Below are 20421 nucleotides of genomic sequence, written 5' to 3'. Positions count from 1 at the left end.
CACTGGGATCCCACCGTCTGGATCTAGACCCAGCTCCACTTCGACTTCCTGTGAACCTCTTCTCTCTGACCGTCTCTCTGTTTATAAAATGCAGATAAAAGCTCTGGCTGCTATGCCTTCTCTACAATTCCCAAAACCAGTCTCTGAACACAAATGATTTTTCACCACTCATCTGGCAGCGAAGCCCGACCTGACCGGACCTGATTGTTTGCTGCAGAACTGACCAGAAATGCCAGGAGGAGCATTCATTAGCCGCTTCCCTTCACCCATATTCCATGGCAAGGTCTTTAAACAGACTGGTTACTATGGAGTGTGGTCCCCAGATCCTCGGGGATGTCATACTGTATATGCCCAGTATCAGCCGTCTATACCCTGAAAAACGCTGACTTCCGAATCCTTCTCTATTGCCAAGGGTTTTACAAAAAGAACTGTGGGCTGCGGCACCCACAGGAACAAACTTTGCAGGGATGAAATAGGAAACCTCCTGTCATCTGATACAGTGTTGAGCATATAGTGACTGATCCAAAAATACTAAGGTACCAATTATTCTTCTGTGAACCAACCCACATTCATCTTGCAGCTGGATCCCAAGGTGTGTGCGTGCTCAGTTGCTTCAGTCATGTTTGACTCTTTGCAACCCTATGGACTGTAGCCCGCCAGGCTCCTCTGTCCATGGGATTCTCCAGGCAAGAATACTGGAGTGGATTGCCATGCCCTCCTCCAGAGGTTCTTCCTGACCCAGGGATCGAACCCCAGTCTCCTGTGTCTCCTGCATTACAAGAAGCTTCTCTACCGCTGAGTCACTGGGGAAGCCCAGATCCCAAGGCAGTGGTCGCTAGTCTGTGAACTCAGTGAATTGACCCACATCAGACTTGAGACTTCACCCTTCTCAGGCACAGGGCTCTCCTGGGATATGTCATTTCTTTCCAGATTAGTTGGAGCTATTAGAGTCCCCACTGTACACACCCCTCACAAAACTGGAACAGAGTGGGTGCTCAGTAAACACGACTGAAAACAAATGGATTAACAGATGGCTGAGTAAACAGAATGTAACAGTGTAGACAGACTTTATCAGTGTATTTAACAACGCAAGTACATCCCCAAAACACACCTCTGAAAATCCAGCTTCTTTCTGAGTGTGAGAGACCCAAGACCTTTGACCTGAGCTGTCTGGGACTCCCAGCTGGAATAGATTATGCTAGGACTGGTCAGCACGTACACACAGGAAGGCACTGGTCCTGTGTTTGGGTACTGGCTCCACACAGCAGCTGGACAGTGGCTGGACTCTGATCAGTGGACAGCCAGCCCCTCCAGTCCAGACAGGATAGAACTAGACGGGAAAGTCCAAAAGCATCATGGATTTGACCCAAGGAATGCGATTTCTGTCATTCAGGGTTGCTGGAAGTTTGAAAAATATCTCTAGAGATATGCCTAACCTTTTGCCCATAATAAAACTGTATCATTTTATTGCTTCAGCCTTTTGGAGATCTGAGGCTGGCTGTCATGGATTTACACTATAAATATAAACAAAATGGTTGCATTCTGTTTTACTCGTGGGAAATCTAACTGTAGCTAATACCAGAATCACTGGATCATACAGCTTACATCCACCAAAAACACCTGAGGGGCTTATTAAACCACAGAGCCGGACCCCTCTCAGTGAGGTTCTGATTCTGTAGATTGAAAGGGGCCTGAAAACCTGCATTTCTATCAAGTTCCCACATGATACTGATGCTGCTGGTCTAAGGACCCAATGTAAGAATCACTGATGCAGACATCAAATATGGACTCCTTTGCATTTTCACTGCCAAAATAAAATGTGTTTAGATCGAGGAGTTCCTCTAATCTGTTTTTCTTGGTCAATAGCAGAAACATCACATGAAACATATGAGATTAGAAACAACGGGAAAATATCAGAAATGCACTAGGAATTAATGAAAAAGCAGAACTCACCCCCACATCTTTTCTCTTCTATGCTGCTGGATCTGGCCACAGACACTTCTGGAAAAAAAGATTCAATCACAATGTATGAAGGGAAGGAAGATCACATTAATGATTCATTTACAAAGTGTCTAATGATTTTGAGTTTTATGTGAGTCAATGTTTCGAAAGGCATAATCAATTTTTTTTAAAAAACACAATTATTTGTTTGTTTTAGCCAACCTGAGATGCATCTGGTCAAGGTCATCTTGATTGCAAAGGAGTGAGATTCATTACAGCAACAGAGAATACTATGGTCTCCCAGACTGAAATCAGGGCACTTGTTTCAAAACAAGGGTGGAGTTTGTGCAGATTTTCTGTTACAATGTATTCTGCTTGCTGTGGAACACTGCAGCGTCTGCCTCCCTGGTTTCTGCCTCAGATCTTTTGTCTCATCAAAACCAGTGTTGTCACATTCCCTGGGGAGGAGACCATTCCACTAGAGCTCAAAAGAAATTGCCTCAACAAATAATTTTCCTACTCAGAGCTCATTCATGCTGTCTTCCATGCTTATGTGAAACCCACAAGTAGGATGCCAATAAAAGGAGAGATCCACCTAAATGTTTAACTCCCAAGGATACACACCATTTCAGGAGTCCAGAAATGCTCCTGATTTTTCATTCAATAGCAAGAATTAAAAATATGTCTATGGTTGAAAAGGAAACAATAATAAACACTCCTGCAGTTCTAGACAGTGGAAGATTGAGATGCCTTAGGAGGCCTAAGGTAACTTTCTCTAAAACACGACTACATTTTCCTTTAGGGGAAAACAAGGTATTCTCTATTGCAACCTTTTAAGAGGTTACTCTCTGCTTTTGGTCCATGTCAGAGTCCTAAGGGACATGGTAGAAATATGTGAAATATTTTGTAAGTATCTAGCCCATGCCTTTTGGTTTGGTGTTTAGATGGTATCACCACCTCAATGGACATGAACTTGGGTGAACTCTGGAAGACAGTGGAGGACAGGGGGGCCCACTGTACTGCGGTCCATGGGGTCGCAAAGAATCAGTTGAGTGACTGAACAACAGCCGGTGCCTGGGTGAGCATGTGATGGGTGATAAGCTATCACTATTAACCAAACATTGATTTCACATGGAAAGGACTGTAGCCGAAGGGCCAGCCAACCTCTTCTCTAAGACGAGAATAAGGATCGGTTTCCATTTTCCCAAATATACTAAGATTACATGAAAAGAACGGTCCTCTTTTCTCTGTGCAAACAAATATGCACAGCATGGCCAAAGCATTTAATCTAATATTTAAAAAAAAAATCTATTTTCATTTTTTGAACAAACTGTGTTATAGTCAATAAATTGTAGAAGATATTGTGCTTAAAAAATCTTAAAACTCATGGCCTAAATTCAAGTCTCCAACTGCATTACCCACAAATCCATGCATGTGTGCATGCCTGCTAAGTTGCTTCGGTTTTGTCTCTTTGTGACCCCAAGGACTGTAGCCCACTGTGCTCCTCTGTCCATGGGATTCTCCAGGCAAGAACAGTGAAGTGTGTTGCCACGCCCTCCTCCAGGGAAACCTGTATCTATATCTACACCTATACCTCTATCTACATCTGTATCTATGTCTATACCTGCATTAGTGTCTACACCTGTATCTCTGTCTATATCTACGCCATGCCCTCCAGAGGACCTTCCAGATCCAGGGATTAATCAGCATCTCTTACGTCTCCTGCTGCTAAGTCGCTTCTGGAGAAGGCAATGCACCCCACTCCTGTACTCTTGCCTAGAAAATCCCATGGATGGAAGAGCCTGGTAGGCTGTGGTTCATGGGGTCGCTAAGAGTCGGACACGACTGAGCAACTTCATTTTCACTTTTCACTTTCACACACTGGAGTACTCTTGCCTGGAAAATCCCATGGGTGGAGGAGCCTGGTAGGCTATGGTCCATGGAGTCTTGAAGAGTCGGACCGACTGAGCGACCCCATGGACCGCAGCCTACCAGGCTCCTCCGCCCATGGGATTTTCCAGGCAAGAGTACTGGAGTGGGTTCTTTATCACTTCTTATGTTTCCTGCATTGGCAGCCAGGTTCTTTACCACTGGCATCACCTGGGAAGTCCCATCTATGTCTACACCCTATCTATACATCTGTATCTTACATCCAACTCTCACATCTATATCTATGTCTACATCTATATCTATGTCTACTCTATATGCATGCATGCATCTGCATCTACATCTGTATCCACATCTATGTCTACACCTGCATCCATATCTACATCTACGCCTACATCCGTATCTACGTCTACATCTATATCTATGTGTGTGTGCATGCTACATCACTTCAGCTGTGTCCTACTCTTTGCAACCCTGTGGACTGTAGCCTGCCAGGCTCATCTGTCCATGGGATTCGCCAGGCAAGAAAAGTGGAGTGGGTTGCCATGCCCTCCTCCAGGGGATCTTCCCGACCCGGGGATAGAACCTGCATCTCTTATATCTCTTGCATTGGCAGATGGGTTCTTTACCACTACACCACCTGGGAACTCCCACAAATTCATAACCACCTTGAAACCATAAGAACTGATTGAATGATCTCTTGTTTTACCAAACAGAACCTCAAAGAGCAGTTAAAACTCCTACCCATGAATCATTTCCTCCTGAAACATTAGAAGTGATTTTGTTCACACTAATAAGCATCTCTGCCCCCTTACCTGGAATGAAGTTGGAATCAAAAATGCAGGGCCGGCTTTCTGTGGTGTTTCCGGAACACTGGCTGCCCACAGGGAACAGAAGGACGCACTGGCGGACACGGACCTGGACTCCAGCCACGTCACACTCTGACCACTCTGACCACTCCGACCAGCTCTCTGCAGGGGCCCGAGGAGACGAGATGAGGCAACAAGACCATTAACATCCACCAACCTGGAAGCCTGGCAGCTTACCGACATTGAGTTTGCATACGATATTTATAGTTTACAAATAAGATAGACTCACATCTCATGACCAAGTTCAGTAAATAAAACACACTGGAGCATGAATCAAAGAACTCATATACCTTTGATTAGAAATAATGTGCTTAGAGTACACTTTCTAAAACACACATTATTTTAATGCTCTAAAGTAATGTTAGACACTATCCTGCAGGATCATTCACACTCACATACGTCCCTGGAGAATTTCTACAGGTCTCAGCACCCAGGCAAGAGAACTGACGTTAATGAGAAAGTCTTGGCTGCTGAAGGGGGTTCAAGCTACTACACATACTAATACTTTCTTTTCTGTTATGAAAACAGCTCTGCAGAGTCAGTACACCACTGGCAGGCGGCACTTGAGGTAGAATTCGTTCTATCCCGTGTTTACTGTGCCTGAAGCACCAAAGATCCATGAACAAGTCTGGGTCAAGGTCAAAAGATGAGCCAGCTAAGGTCACTTTACCCCAGAGGAGGAGATTCCCTAGGATTTGTTAAATTCGCCCGGGTACATAGATGTGTGAAAAGAGAGGATTAATACACATTTTAAGTGAGGAGTTTAAAAAAAATGAACTCTCAATAATATTTCTGAAATATTTATAATATAAAATATTGTTAGTACACACTTTGCTTTTTTCTTCCTTTTTTCTACACACTTTGCTTTTTTCTTCCTTTTTAAATGTAAGTATCCTCTTTGCAGTTCAGGGAAAATCTGGAAACCAAACTTGTGTTTTGATCGATTGTAAAGGGTACAGTATTTTCTGAGAAATGTGTAAAGTAACTACTTTTGGACTGACTGAGGATACAGTTTCTAAACACTTCTCAATATACAGGAAACCTGCATGGAAAATATTCTGGAGCTAGTTAAAAAAACACACACACACACATACACACACGTTAGTGTGTTTCAAAGTTTAAGTCAGATTCAGAGGAGAGTGTCTCATTTTCACTCCAAGTGGTCCCTCTATGTTAGAAAAGTGAACTACTCTTGGATGGGGAAGGCTCTGCAGGGTGTCCACTGGGCACCTCGGCCGCCCAGCCTTGGAGCCCGGAACCCACGCCTACGGCCCTGGGGGGATTCCCGTGAAGCCACTCCATAAAGGCTCTCTGATTCCCACCCTGATTCTCAGCAACAAAATGTCAGTTCGCATTCCTTGCCTGCCTGCTCAGTCACTCAGTCATGTATGACTCTTTGTGACCTTATGGTCTGTAGCCTGCCAAGCTCCTCCATCCATGGGATTTCCCAGGCAAGAATATTCGAGTGGGTGCCATTTCCTTCTCCAGGGATCTTCCCGACCCAGGGATTGAACCCACATCTCCTGCACTGGCAGGTGGATTCTTTACCACTGAGCCAGAGGGGAAGCCCCTCAGTACCCATTACCAGCTTAAATATTTTAAGAATGCTTGGTCATCACCAGTTTCTGTTGCTAGTTCTGCAACCGTGGCATGGTGAGAATGAGTCCATCGTATTAGCAGAACAACGTGTTATGAAGTCACTTCACGGGCAACACTGTGGCACCGCTGTGTCCCCTCTTTTAGTCTTCCTGAGACACACTTTTGTCAATTTCACCATTCCCCCAACAGAGCGAAAAGTGAAAGTGAAAGCCGCTCAGTCGTGTCCGACTCTTTGCACCCCATGGACTGTATAGTCCATGGAATTCTCAGGCCAGAATACTGGAGTTCCCTTCTCCAGGGGATCTTCCCAACCCAGGGATCTAACCCAGGTCTCCCGCACTGCAGGCGGATTCCTGCTGAGCCACAAGGGAAGCCCAAGAAAACTGGAGTGGGTAGCCTCTCCCTTCTCCAGCAGATCTTCCTGACCCAGGGATGAACCGGGATCTCCTGCATTGAGGGCAGTCTTTACCAAGGGGAAGGCCAAAATCGCCCTGTCCTCTGCGCTGGGCAGGGAGGGGCTGCTTACCGGGGCAGGGCTGCGTGTTGCAGAGCGCCTCCTCTGTGTGCAGTCCCAGGCAGATGTCACCTCCGTAGGCGGGGGCTGGGTTTGTGCACGAGCGTGTCCTCATGTAGTGTCCCCCTCCACACGTTGCCGAGCACGTGGACCAGGAGGACCAGCAAGACCACATGCCATCCACTGGGAAGGGGCAGAAAACCACAGCGCTTCTGAAACCCACATCTGACCGAGCTGGTGGGGCTGCCCAGGGTCTGCACCGCGGGAACGCAGCCGGGCACACCATGGACCATCACAGGAGGGCATATGGGGTCTCCCACATTCCTCCCCATGCTTCCTCAGCTCCTCTCAATTCTTCCAGGAAATACTTCTAAGCATGGAACATGCAAGCGTAAGGGTGATCGAGGAATGCGTGTATGTCTGTAGAACAAAATCCAGCCTCTGGGGCTGACCTTGAACCTGGTTCTGTAGCTGTTCAGGTGAAGCTCCAGCTACCGCTCACTGCTGCCAACCACACAGGACAAAACCAAAGTCTTAGGCTCCCTTTGTGTTCCTTGCAGTTTACTGAACAAAGTGTGGACTTCAGGATTTCACGGACAGAGAAGCAATAAGTGTTCTTAGCACACCACAGGCGCCTAATATATGTTATAGACAGAACACTGTGGTTATTTAGTGGCTAAGTCATGTCTGACCCCATGGACTGTAGCCCGCCAGGCTCCTCTGTCCATGGGATTTCCCAGGCAAGAATACTGGAATGGGTTGCCGTTTCTTTCTCTGGGGGATCTTCTCAACCCAGGGATCAAAGCCACATCTCCTGAACTGGCAGGTGGATTACCCCTGAGCCACCAAGGAAGCCCATAATGAGAAAACTCATTTTAAAATAAAATACAGCGCCCCTTTGTGGACGCAAGAGGATGGAGGAGGAGTAAATTCATAGAAAGGGAAGAGTCCTAGTTGAGGCAAAAATAGCCCATAGCCGGCTGAGCAGCTCAGCATGCAAAGCTACGAGCTGTTTCAATCCCTGCGTGTTGTGGTAGGAATTTTCTAGGAGGCGGGAGAGAGAATCAGCATTTGCCCCACTTAGCCCCTGAACTTGTACCCTCCCAAGTGGAAAGTAAGAGGGCCACTCTAAATGTTTTCACAGCCCTCTAGGGAATCTTGGCTTTCAAAAGAGCTATTGCAATACAACAAGGTTATGTATACACAGTGTTGGCTTGACCAGCAGATCCACAAAAATAAAAGCAGCCACTAGGTCACACTGATGGGACGTATCTGAGATGGACCCCAGCCTAGCACCTGAGGGCCTGGGCAGCACCCAAGAATCTGCAGGAGTCTGCACATTCTGCCGACGGCAGCCAGGGCTTGTGTCTGGAGTCTGGGGAGGTGGCGTGGGCGAGGGGTCCTGACTTTCTCATGCTGCCTCCCGGCCTCTCTTTACAGCACAGATGCTAATCTAATCATGTGGCCCCTCGGGTTCCCTCTTGGCCCCCCGGGGGAGGAAGAGCCCTTTGACTCTCCACACTGGGGCTGTGGGAAAGACATGACCTTTCCCAGCCCCTCAGCATGGCTCAGCCAAGAAAGCTGGGTAGTTTGGAGGGAAGAGTCTCCTGAGGCTGGAGAAATTTAGGCAGAGATAGTCTAGGAAGTGCAAAGTAGCGGGAGGAGCAGGAACATGACTGGGAGCCCCCACTACAAAGCTGGGGACTGTATATTAAGTTTAATGTACATGTTTATTCACCCACCCAACTATCCACCCACCATCTTCTCATCATCCATCCATCATCCGCCCACAATTCGCTCATCATCCATCCATCTGTCCATCTAACAGATGCTGTCTAAGTACTGTTGCAAGCCAGTTCCTGGCTTAAGGAATCCAGGAAATTTTTTTTTTAACCAACTGAAAAAGATGCTACAGATACAGGCTTCTGTGCCTTTAAAAACCCTGTGCACTATACTTAGCGCGACCCCTTATTCCCCACCCCTGCTTGTCTATATGGCCTACTCGCATCTGGCCCTGAGGACTCAGCCCAGGGGCAGCCTGCTCGGTACAGCTGCCCTGATTCCAGCTCAGTGGGTCCCCGGCTGAGGTAGCCACCACATCTTGTCATCAACGCAACAGCTGGTGACCTACTAGGTTGTCATTGTTCACAGGATGCCTCCTCACTAAATTCTTAAGTTCCTTTCCAACCTGGACCAGGTCACTGAGTCTTTCTCTGTGCTGTGCTGCGCTTAGTCCCTCAGTCGTGTCCGACTCTTTGCAACCCCATGGGTTGTAGCCTGCCAGGTTCCTCTGTCCATGGGGATTTTCCAGGCAAGAATACTGGAGTGGGTTACCATGCTCTCCTCCAGGGGATCTTGCCAACCCAGGGATGTAACTGAGATCTCCTGCACTGCAGGGGGATTCTCTACTGTCTGAGCCACCAGGGAAGCCCAAGAAGACTGGAGTGGGTAGCCCATCCCTCCTCCAGGGGATCTTCCCGACCCAGGGATCAAATCCAGGTCTCCTGCATTGCAGGGGGATTCTTTACCAGCTGAGCTACCAGGAAAGCCGGAGCCTTTTTATATTCAGTAAATAATGCAGAGTGGGTTATCAAAAATGTCTGCTGAAGAACTGAATGAATTAAAAAAAGGAAGATCAAGTAACAAACTGCTTATTTTCGTATCCTTCAACAACCATCACTGCAGCTATTTGGAGCGTGTGCCAGGCTCACTGGGAGCTGAGGGCATGGTCAGGAGTGAGATGGTCACCCTCCTTGGGTGGTCACTCTGACAAAGTCGAAGGCAGGATACAAAATCCCAGAGCCCAGCACGCAGGATGGCCATGCAGCATGGGGTTAAATGAAAGCTGCTCTGATGTGGGAAGGCCAGAGGAAGCGATCAAGGTGACACAGCTGCACTCAGAGCCAGGGCAGGAAGAAGGCAGAGATGGTCAGAGCATCAAAGACGACAGAGAGCCTTTGGAGCTGTGTCAGTGCACAACACCCTGCGTGGGGCCCTTGCAGCTCATTTATTGACCCTGCGCTTGTGCGGGAACTCGTGGACTCAGGGAGGAGACTCCGACAGCGCACCTCCAGTGGGCCTGCCGGAGAGGCGCTGCACGTTTAGAAGACTGGACTCAGGAGGAGGTGGACACCTGTCAGCTCAGGGCACCTGGGGGCGGGCTTGGCAGGCCCCATGGGGGCCAGCCCTGTTAACTGTCACTCTGGTGAAGGCTCTGCGGTATGAAGGGAGGCCAGTTCTGGGGGATTGGGCCCGTCACAGGCTGGGAGGAGCCAGCCTCCCATGTCAAGGACAGGACACGTCTCTCCAGATGACGAAGCCCAGCCCGCTTCTCCTGAGGTGCAGTGCCTGGGCCCACCATCCCTCAGAGGGGCTCTGAGTATGTTCCGGTTTCTTTAACAGCAGCAGAAACAGATAAACATAATCTGGTCTAGGTTATATTTGTCTTTATAGCAAGGAAGTTGGAAGATCATCTCTACATCCATGTATCTAAACTGATATGTATACTTACATCTATGTCTGCGTCTACACCTGCATCTACTTCCACATCAACGTCTATGTATCTAACCTATGTCTATGCTGTGCTGTGCTAAGCCACTTCAGTCATGTCTGACTCTTGAGACCCCATGGACTGTAGCCCACCAGGCTCCTCTGTCCCTGGGATTTTCCAGGAAGAATACTGGAGTGGGTTGCCATGCCTTCCTCCAAGGAAATCTGTATCTATAGCTACACCTATATCTCTATCTACACCTGTGTCTATGTTTACACCTATATCTATGTGTGTGTGCATGCAATGTCACTTCAGTTGTGTCCTACTCTTGTAACCCTATGGACTGTAGCCCACCAGGCTCCTCTGTCTATGGGATTCTCCAGACAAGAACACTGGAGTGGGTTTCCATGACCTCCTCCAGAGGCTCTTACTGACCCTGGGATTAATCAGCATCTCTTATGTCTCCTGCATTGGCAGGTGGGTTCTTTACCACTAGAGCCACCTGGGAAGTCCACAATTTTTGTATCTACACCTCCATCCACACCTGTGTCTGTATCCACCTATCTATCACAAGTTATACCTCAAACATAAAGCCAGGGAAGACGGATGAGAAGGTCTTCCAAGACCTTGATGTTTCAGTTTTTCCAGATTTCGGGACCTGCTCACCTGGGCAGGGCAAGATGTTGCATTCCTGGTATTCCAGGGATGGGCCCAGGCAAGGCATGCCCCCGAACTTGGGCTCCGGGTTGTTGCAGACACGCTTCCGATTCCGGATGCCCCGGCTGCAGTCTCGGCTGCACTGTGACCATGACGTCCAGGCCGACCACGCCCCGTTAACGGTGTGGGCGGAGTATCTCCCTGCCCGCAGGAAATCGCCCGACAGGCCTGCCAAGGAAATGGCCCAAGTGTGATTCAGTCAGGAGCTCTTAGAGTAACCAGAGTCCAAACTAACTCTCATTCTGCAGCCACTCTCTGCTCTGCCTCTGTAACTACATTCTCAAGTATCCGTGGAACAATTTTTACACTGCAGAAGCGAAAAACGAAATAAAAATAAAATTGCAGTTTGCCTGATAATCTCCTATAATTCAAGTCTTCTATCTCCACAGTTGCTATTAAATAATAGTGCAAATAAGACCTCGATTTGTGAATGTGGCAAAGTCCTTGTACAATAACAGAGTTCTTTCTTTTTTTTTTTTTTGGTAATAGATCACTTATTGTTCTGAGAAACTTCTTTCAAAGAAAATACAGCCTTCTCACTTCCATTGGGAATTCTGCAACAAATTGCCCTTGTGCAATTTGTGATTATTTTGATGAACATGTCTACTGCCTTAAAATATTAAGAAATACTCAGTCATTTTCTCAAATGGAAGCAGGGTGACATGGGTTTTAACAAAAAACTCTCAAAGTATGCCATGAGGTTCTGGGTGTGAGGAGGCAGACAAGTATGGATGGTTCTAGGCTTCTTGGTTGCTTACTTAAAATCTGTGGCTCAGAAACCTATGTGGGGTGCTCTTCAGAGAAAATGGATGAGAAACCTATTTCTCTGATGAGACAGTCCTTTGTGGTTAATCAATACAGAACACACAATTTAGCCTTGTTTTGTGTGATAGGAGCCAAACAAGTCCAATTCTGTATTCTCAGGGTATCAATACCAAGATGCGTGGCTGGTAATTAGAACTTGAAGCCACTAAGACACAGAAGGATGAAGTATTTTTAAAACTATGCCCACAATATACTTTTAGAGGAAAGGTAAGATGTCTTTTTAAAATGTATATAAAAATTTTCCTTAGCTTATATTACTATCATTAAAATGAATGTTAATGTTGGTTTTATATATATATGAGAAAGGAAGGATTAAAAAAATATATGTTCAGAAAAGAGAATAAAGAAACAATGTCATTCATTTTCTCTTTTTTATCTTTGATGTCATAAGAATTAAGTTCACAGCCTGCTCTTAAACAAAGGAATACGTGACTGAATTGAAGACAGGGTTGCCAGATTTAGTGAATAAAATACAGGAAGCCCAGTTAAATATTAGTTTCAGATAAATAACAAATAATATTTTAGTATAAATATGTATCTAAGTGCATGGGATATACCTATCTTAAAAAAAGACACATGGAACATGTGTGTGTTAGTTGCTCAGTCATGTCCAAGTCTTTGCAATCCCATGGACTATAGCTCACCAGGCTCCTCTGTCCATGGACTTCTCCAGACAAGAATACTGGAGTGGGTTGCCATTCCTTTCTCCAGGGGATCTTCCCAACCCAGGGATCAAACCCAGGTCTTATGCATGGCAGACAAATTCTTTACCATCTGAGCCACCAGGGAAGTGCATAGAACATACTTATACTAAAGTAATTTTTGAAAAATATCTGAAATTCGTATTAAATTGCACATTTTGTATTTTATCTCAGAACCCTACCTTGAGATCATAAGACCATCCCTTGTGGTATGTAGATATCTAAAATGGGTCTTCAGTTATCTATTTCTTGGTATTCCATCACCTATCTTTCTTTCTCACTAAAGTAGGATTTTATAATGAATCAGAATGCATATCATGTTGCTTGATTTTTTAGGTAGGTAGTTTTTATTCATTTGACTTAAAGTGTATACTTATTCAAATAAAATACTTCACTATGGTAGACTTCCCGCCCCCTTCCCCACCAAGAAACAATGAACAACTTGTATAGCTGCTGAACTACAGGGAACAGAATGGTTTGAGGTCAGGAGACAGTTAATGTCAGTGGAAATATGACTGGGAGTGGCTCTTGAGGGCAACTTTTGAGCCCCAAAGCATCCAGGCTGGCAGCTCCAGGAGGAGGAATGGAGATCTGAGACCTACAGGTAGCTGGTGACCCTCACTCAGAGCCGCTCCTTGTGAGTGCAGCCCTGTGACAAAGCAGGAGCAGACTCATGGTGCCTCCATAAGCTTATCCCACCCACGGCAAGCCCAACATGGCGACTCATCAGCTCTGTGGTCCGTCAAGGCCAATCACTCTGAACCTATAAATGATGTTGATGGTGACTGTGTATTCTCTACCACAGTCACATTGGGAGAATAACAGAATCGTAAACGAGGAAGTGTAAGAAATGTTCAAGCAGGCCCAGTGTAAGATATGACTCTACTGTTCTCATCATCTTGCTTCAAGAACCATCTTATTTTCTTTTTAACATTGCACTGATTTTCTTAAATCAGATGAGCATTAGAGGAGAGATGAAGACAGAAGCAGAAATGAATCTCTTTGGGATGGCCAACCTCACTTCCTTTTCTGTAGTTGAGACACCTGAGCCCCAGAGGGAGCTAGTGAGTTGCCCACTGGGTACAGGCAGGAGTGGCATTAGTAGCGGGAGGTGACCATTCAGTGGCAGAACCCGGCAGAGAGTGGATCATCCCATCTACCTTAGTGCTCTCCCTATATAAGTCATACGGCATTGAAGGGATTTATACAATTATAAGGGGCAAAGCAGTTTCAAAGAGTATTAAAGGATTCTCACATACTGCCTTTTTTAGCAGAAAGATTCTTTCATAGATATAAACACAGATATGCACTTCCTTTGTCTTTGTCCCATTTGGGGAGTAAAAAAAGGAAAAGCTTTATTTGCAGGTTAAATTTCAGTGCCAACTGCAAAGGGATCTGTACAGTCTCTGACATCAACAATGATAAATATATATAATTGTGTGTGAATAAAAGTGGTGATGGAAGAATGCAGAGGTTTCTTCAGTATATATTCTGATACTAAATGAATCTCCCATAAACTTTTCTGAACTCATTATAAATATGGTGCTATTTTGAGGGACGGAGTCAGGGAACCACCCCAACATGCAACTGAATATTTATAGTAAGAGTCTTTCCCACCAGTTTGCTATAAAGTCAGTTCTGATGTAGAGAGATCATTGTTATAAACATGGCTAAGCCATAATGAACAGGAAAAATCCACCCCCCCCCACTATTCTATGAACTTGGAGAGGAGACAGAATGCCTGTCCCTGGAAGCAGGTCAGTCCCTATGGAGTCGCTGACTCACCGTCGGTGGAGCAGCCACTGGTTCCATCACTAGAGCAGTACCGCATCTCAATTCTCTGTCTTCCCACTTCCAGCAAGTTTGGATCAGGCAGACGGGCTTTGCACGTGTACCGAAATCGCTGCTCGTAGTGACCCCCATTGTCAGAGATGTTGACGGGCGTCCAGGGAGTCCAGGGCGTGGTCTTTTTCAGCTCAGGGCATGGGTTGGTGTTACAAGGCTGGTACTCCTGGGAGAGAAAATGCATGACATGCACTTATCATACTGCAGAAACAGAGCCTAGTGCTTCCTTCCTTAGGTGAAAGACAGGATTCTTTAAACTTCAGGTCCTGAGACCCACCAGCCACTCTACAAAGTTAAAAGCACATTTTTTGGGTCAAATTAGGCATTTAAGAGAAGTTAACTGCAAAGGAATATGCACAGTTTCCCCATCAACAATGAGAATAAGACAATAAATGTTATTGTATGCAAATAAAAATGGTACCTATAATTACATTTACTGAAAGCGAATAAAGATGGTGAAAGGGCTTCCCAGGCAGTGCTCATAATAAAGAACTTGTCTGCCAATGCATGAGACATAAGAGGTGTGGGTTCGATCCCTTGGTCGGGAAGATCCCCTGGAGAAGGAAACGGCAACCCACTCCAGTATTCTTGCCTAGAGAATGCCATGGCAAGAGAGGTCTGGCGGGCTACAGTCCACAGGGTCACACAGGGTCAGACACAACTGAAGCGACTGAGCACAGCAACAAAAATGGTGATCCCCCAAATCATCTTCCTTTCACTTAATAATCACTGAAAATGCTGTTTATTCTGATAGGTTTAGCTGTTTTTGTTTTTTAAGATTATAGTTAATTAAAATGATGGAACCAATATATTTGTTTTTAGGATGATAATGTGTTTGATTTGAGATTTATGAATAGCTTAAGCTCTGGATCACAGATTCAAAGTGTTAGAAAGGTAGCTATCCAGTTGATAACACAATACATGATAACTTTTAGTCTGTAAGAAATTTCCACAAGGTAATGGTTTTTCTCAGTCTCAGCTCCCTTTCCTCACTGCCAGGTGCCTCCTCCAACAAGCAAAGGTGGGAGGACCCAGGCAAGTGGGCCATGCAGCTGTGGGTGGTGCAGTTTAGGACCATACGTCTAGGTCTAATTATTTGACAAGAACTTTAAGCACTATGTCTCCAAAAACAAGACCAAACCTAAGGGGTGCAGAGTTTGACCTTGAACACAGCACTAGATCCCAAGTCCTCCTTTTGACAGCAAAGGATGTTTCATTAGAGAGAAGACCTACAACATGCAACACACTCAATGATGGCCACATTTTTAAAACAATTTTATTAATTTTAAAAATACATATCAAATGGGAGTAAAGTAGCTTTCTAACATTTATTACGAGAGATAGTAAATTTTTCATAATAAACATGGCATCCAGGCCCATCATGTCATAGCAAATAGATGGGGAAACAATGGAAACAGCGACAGATTTAAATTTCTTAGGCTCCCAAATCACTGCAGATGGTGACTGCAGCCATCTGAAATTAAAGAGTATTTGCTCCTTGGAAGAAAAGCTGTGACTAACCTAGACAGTATATTAAAAAGCAGAGACATAACTTTGCTAACAAAGGTCCATCTAGTCAAAGCTATGGTTTTTCCACTAGTCATGTATGGATGTCAGAGTTGGACTATAAAGAAAGCTGAGAGCTGAAGAATTGATGCTTTTGAACTGCGGTGTTGGAGATACTCTTAAGACTCCCTTGGACTGCAAGAAGATCCAGCCAGTCCATCCTAAAGGAAATCAGTCCTGAATATTCACTGGAAGGACAGATGCTGAAGCTGAATTTCCAATACTTTGTGAAGAGCTGACTCACTGGAAAAGACCCTGATCCTGGGAAAGATTGAAGGCAGGAGGAGAAGGGGATGACCGAGTATGAGATGGCTGGATGGCATCACTGACTCAATGTATATGAGTTTGAGCAAACTCTGGGAGATAGTAAAGGACAGGGAAGCCTGGAGTGCTGCAGTACACAGGGTCACAAAAAGACACGACTTAGCGACTCAAGAACAACAAAAATTCTGTCCTTTCCTCCATCTCTTTCAGTTGAATATCTAGATGTTTATCCCTTAGAGCTAACAACGAGAATTTTCCAGTAACAGGCATCATCTATTAACCATGTACCATGGGAAAAGGATTTCAATTTTTATTCCTTACCCTCACTCTGCATTAGAGAAGGAAATGGCAGCCCACTCCAGTACTCTTGCCTGGAAAATCCCATGGATGGAGGAGCGTGGTAGGCTACCATTCATGGGGTCTCAAAGAGTCATACCCGACTGAGTGACTTCACTTTCTTTCTTTCTCATTCCATGACTCCAACATTGATGCAGCTTTCTCACCTCCTGTCATCTCAATGCAGTCACGCTGAACTTTTGCTTAGATCAAAATCCAGTGTTTACACTCGTTGCTAGATGAACACTACCCATAGGTGACTGTTGTGGAAAACTGATTAATTTCTGTCTTGTGGCCAGTTCCTTCCCGGCCCGAGGCAAGGGCTCTCCTGTTTTGTGGGGATGGTTTTCTAGTCTCTATGAACTTGTCATGCATTCGTACCCCCTCCTCATCAGATATTTGGACACAGTAAGAACTGTGTTGCCTGGTGTATGCTTTGAAAATAAAGTATTAGTAATACTGTATAAATGAAGTCTGGTAGGGCAGAAAGTAGCCATGTGCATTCAGGCCAGAAGCTTTAACTGGAAGCCTATTTAAATGTTTATTTTGTCACAATTCTAATTATTTAATTAGTTTTCTCTACTCAGTGTCCATCTTTTAAAATTTTGTACAAAGAACCATAATCAAAGGTTCTTCATTTTGTGACTTTGCAGGCTTTTAACAGAAAATATGTAATCACTGCTTTCCTACTTTAATATCTACTGCATCCCTTCCCCATCCCACATGGATGGCCCCCATCTCCACAGAAACACACACTGGAAGAGAGATGACTTCATTTCCTTTGCTTATAGCATCTTTTATTATGGCATCTTTTGGATGCTGCTTTTTAAATGAAAAAAAAAAAAAAGCTCTAATGGGTGAAATAAACCTAATCATGTGAAGTACTAGACAGAACATGTTTGTGCTTTTTTCACTTGAAATGGAGACCACGGGATAGGAATGCCTTCGACCTTGTCTCCAACCGTCCAGGCCCACAGTGTGGGATACTGCCACCCCAGACTGAAATTCCATGCGCATTCCTTTCCTCACTCTGTGCCAGCCTGGCTGGGCAAGTGCCCACGGGCTCCTTGCCAAAATGGACTTAAAGCACATGCTGCTCATGGACTCCTGCTCTTAGCATTAACACATTTGGCATCACCCGCAAACCTAAGATCCCGTGTCTCAAGAAAAAAAAAAGTATAAAGTCCAATAATTCTGAGTTTCCTTGCACCAGAAATTTCACCTCTTCTATGGAGACGAAGCTTTGGTTTTGAAACAGATGAGTAGAGAACATATTTTAAAACCTGAGTTTGCCTCCGTGTACTGCTAACAGGCTCAGCAGGGAGTGGGGGTGAAATCATCCCAGAGGTGGGCACAACTCGACGGTGAAGAAGAACAGTTCGGAGCCATTAGACCTGAACCTCTGATAGCAAACTGTGTCTCCTTGTCTCCCATTAACTCATCACTGCTCAAAACCCAACAGAGTTTCGGGACCTCTCCTTTCAACTGCTTTTTAAGATCTGATGATGATGCATTCATTTAAAATATCAAATTTATTAAATCCTGAGAAATGGTATGACTGACCTGTTTTATATTAATAACCAAAATTATAAAGTGACTCAATTCAATGGTGAGTCGTTGTATGGCTTCACTGTGCCCGTGAGCTCCAATTTTCCAAGAATTGACGCTATAAGTAAAATGGAGAGACCGTGACAATCCAAACAAGTCCAAATTTGAATGGACGCGGAACAACATTACATTTAATGTTAAAGAAAGAATTTGTTTTAAAAGTGATTTCAGGGAAATAAGTGTTATTACCTGCCACATAGGATTCTTAATATTCTCATGGAAAAGCTAAGATAATAATTGCGACTAAATCAATCTCTATATTGATATTGCTGCTATATATCCAAAGGAATTAAAGTCAGGATCTCATAGAGATATCTACACTCCCGTGTCCATTGCAGCATTATTCACATTAGCCAAGATATGGAAACCTAGGTGTCTAATAACAAGTTAATGGATAAAGATGTCCACACACACACACACACAAAATACTATTCAGCCACGAGAAAGAAGGAAATCCTCCCATTTGAATAACTTGATTGGACCTTGAGGGCATTACGCTAAGTGAAATAAGAGAGGTAGAGAAAGACATTCTGCATGATCTCACTTATACATGGAATCTAAAAATGACAAACTCAGAGACACACAAAGTAGCGTGGAAGTTACCAAGGAACTTCCTGGTTGGGGGAAATGGGGAAATATTGGTCAAAGGGTACAAATGTCCACTTATAAGATTAGTAGGTTTGGGATCTGATGTACCGCTTGATGATTATAGCTAATAATACTGTATCACGCACTTGAATGATGCTAACAGAGCAGGTCTTCAGTGTTCTCACCATAGCAAAGAAATGGTGATTACGTGACAGGACGGAGGTGCAGACTAACTAATGCTATGCTGGTGACCATTCTGCAATTTATAAATGCATCAAATCAACACACTGTACACTTTAAATATATACACAATGTTATGTGTCAGTTAAATCTCAATAAAGCTGGAAAAAATAAAAATAAAGACAAAAAGAACAAAAGACGCACGATTACTACAGCAATTTTCAGCAGTTCTTCCAGTCTGTTGTCTGTGTCCTCTCTGTCCCAGTCAACAGGAACACAACCGGGCATTTAAAGTTTGATCCAGAGACCTGGGTGGCACTTCCTGTTCCCGCTCACCTCTGGGCCAAGTCCTACATACACACACACACACACACACACACACACATATATATGTACACACACACACACATATATATAGCCTCCTGGGTTCATTCTCTCCTCCCCATCTTCATCATCTTTTTTTCTAATTCAGGCCATGGCACATCAGGCCTGTTTCATAGAATTAAAGCATGTATTTCACTGACATTTAATTGTATATGTATAATTCAGCCTTCATTAATAGACTGGAAATTTGTCAAGAGCAAGACATTTGTCATATTTATTTTACACTATCAATCTTAAGGCCAATAATATTATTTTTGGTGAATGGACAAATCATACTGATTGATTCACAAGAAAGTCCGTTCTAGTGGAATTTGTATAAATTTGGGAAAAAATTAGATGGTCAAGTGGGGGTGCTCTATTTTGTTATTGACTTTTCCACTGAGAAAATGAAGGTATCTTATATTCCACAGGTTGAAAGTAAAATAGAGAGATGGTGACAATTCAAGAAAAAAAAAATTGATACCACATGTTTGGCACAAAATAAGAAAATTACCCTTAAAGTGATTTCATCAATAACTGAATATATAAATATTGTCTCATCATGGAACACTCATGCTTTCTACATGCATTTATCAAGTTTTCTTTCAGTAACTTAGCATGTCACACACAGAAACAGAAAGCCATTCTGCATAAGAGAAACAAGAAAGGAATGCAATTGTGCTTTCAAAGGTCCAAAGCACCAAAGCACATGCACAGAAGCATATCTGTGACCCCAGGAGCTTGTGGAAACAGAGCCAAGATTGACAGGGAATCCTGGAAGTTAATTTAGAGGTCACAGCAAGGAAGAGAAGGAAAGGGAGACAGTGTATCCAAAGTTATAATGCTGCAGAATCACTTCTGTGTCCAACTAAGATGACGTAACAGAAATAGGATTAACTCTTTCACCAAAAATAACTTAAAATACATAAAACAACAGGTCTTAAGACATTGGACATCAAGCGAAGAAGGATACTGGTTGCCAATTTTGGGAAACATGAAGTGAGTCCCACAACTGACCAAGCCTACAACCCTAAGAAGGTTTCTAGGTGGTGGTGGAGGAAGGAAAAACCCAGGCCAGGCACAGGCTAGTGTTCAGGGAGACAGAGCTGGAAACTGGAGGAACCCAAA

General features: G+C 44.4%; 1 protein-coding gene across 5 annotated transcripts in view; it reads right to left on the bottom strand.

The window, feature by feature from the left end:
* The window catches only part of SEMA5A (semaphorin 5A), a 568136-nt gene that overhangs the window by 14721 nt on the left and 532994 nt on the right, over positions 1–20421 (bottom strand). For all 5 annotated transcript variants that reach the window (XM_070357735.1, XM_070357734.1, XM_070357733.1 and 2 more), the window contains 5 exons: positions 14329–14554; positions 10967–11185; positions 6823–6993; positions 4644–4799; positions 1954–2001 (listed from right to left, as the gene is read on the bottom strand). In XM_070357735.1, the coding sequence (XP_070213836.1) occupies positions 1954–2001; positions 4644–4799; positions 6823–6993; positions 10967–11185; positions 14329–14554 (820 nt within the window). The remainder of the gene's footprint in view (positions 1–1953; positions 2002–4643; positions 4800–6822; positions 6994–10966; positions 11186–14328; positions 14555–20421) is intronic.

This window comes from Bos mutus, chromosome 20, assembly GCF_027580195.1.
Source record: "Bos mutus isolate GX-2022 chromosome 20, NWIPB_WYAK_1.1, whole genome shotgun sequence".
NCBI classification, from domain to species: domain Eukaryota; kingdom Metazoa; phylum Chordata; class Mammalia; order Artiodactyla; family Bovidae; genus Bos; species Bos mutus.
This window is presented reverse-complemented; position numbering and strand designations above follow the sequence as displayed.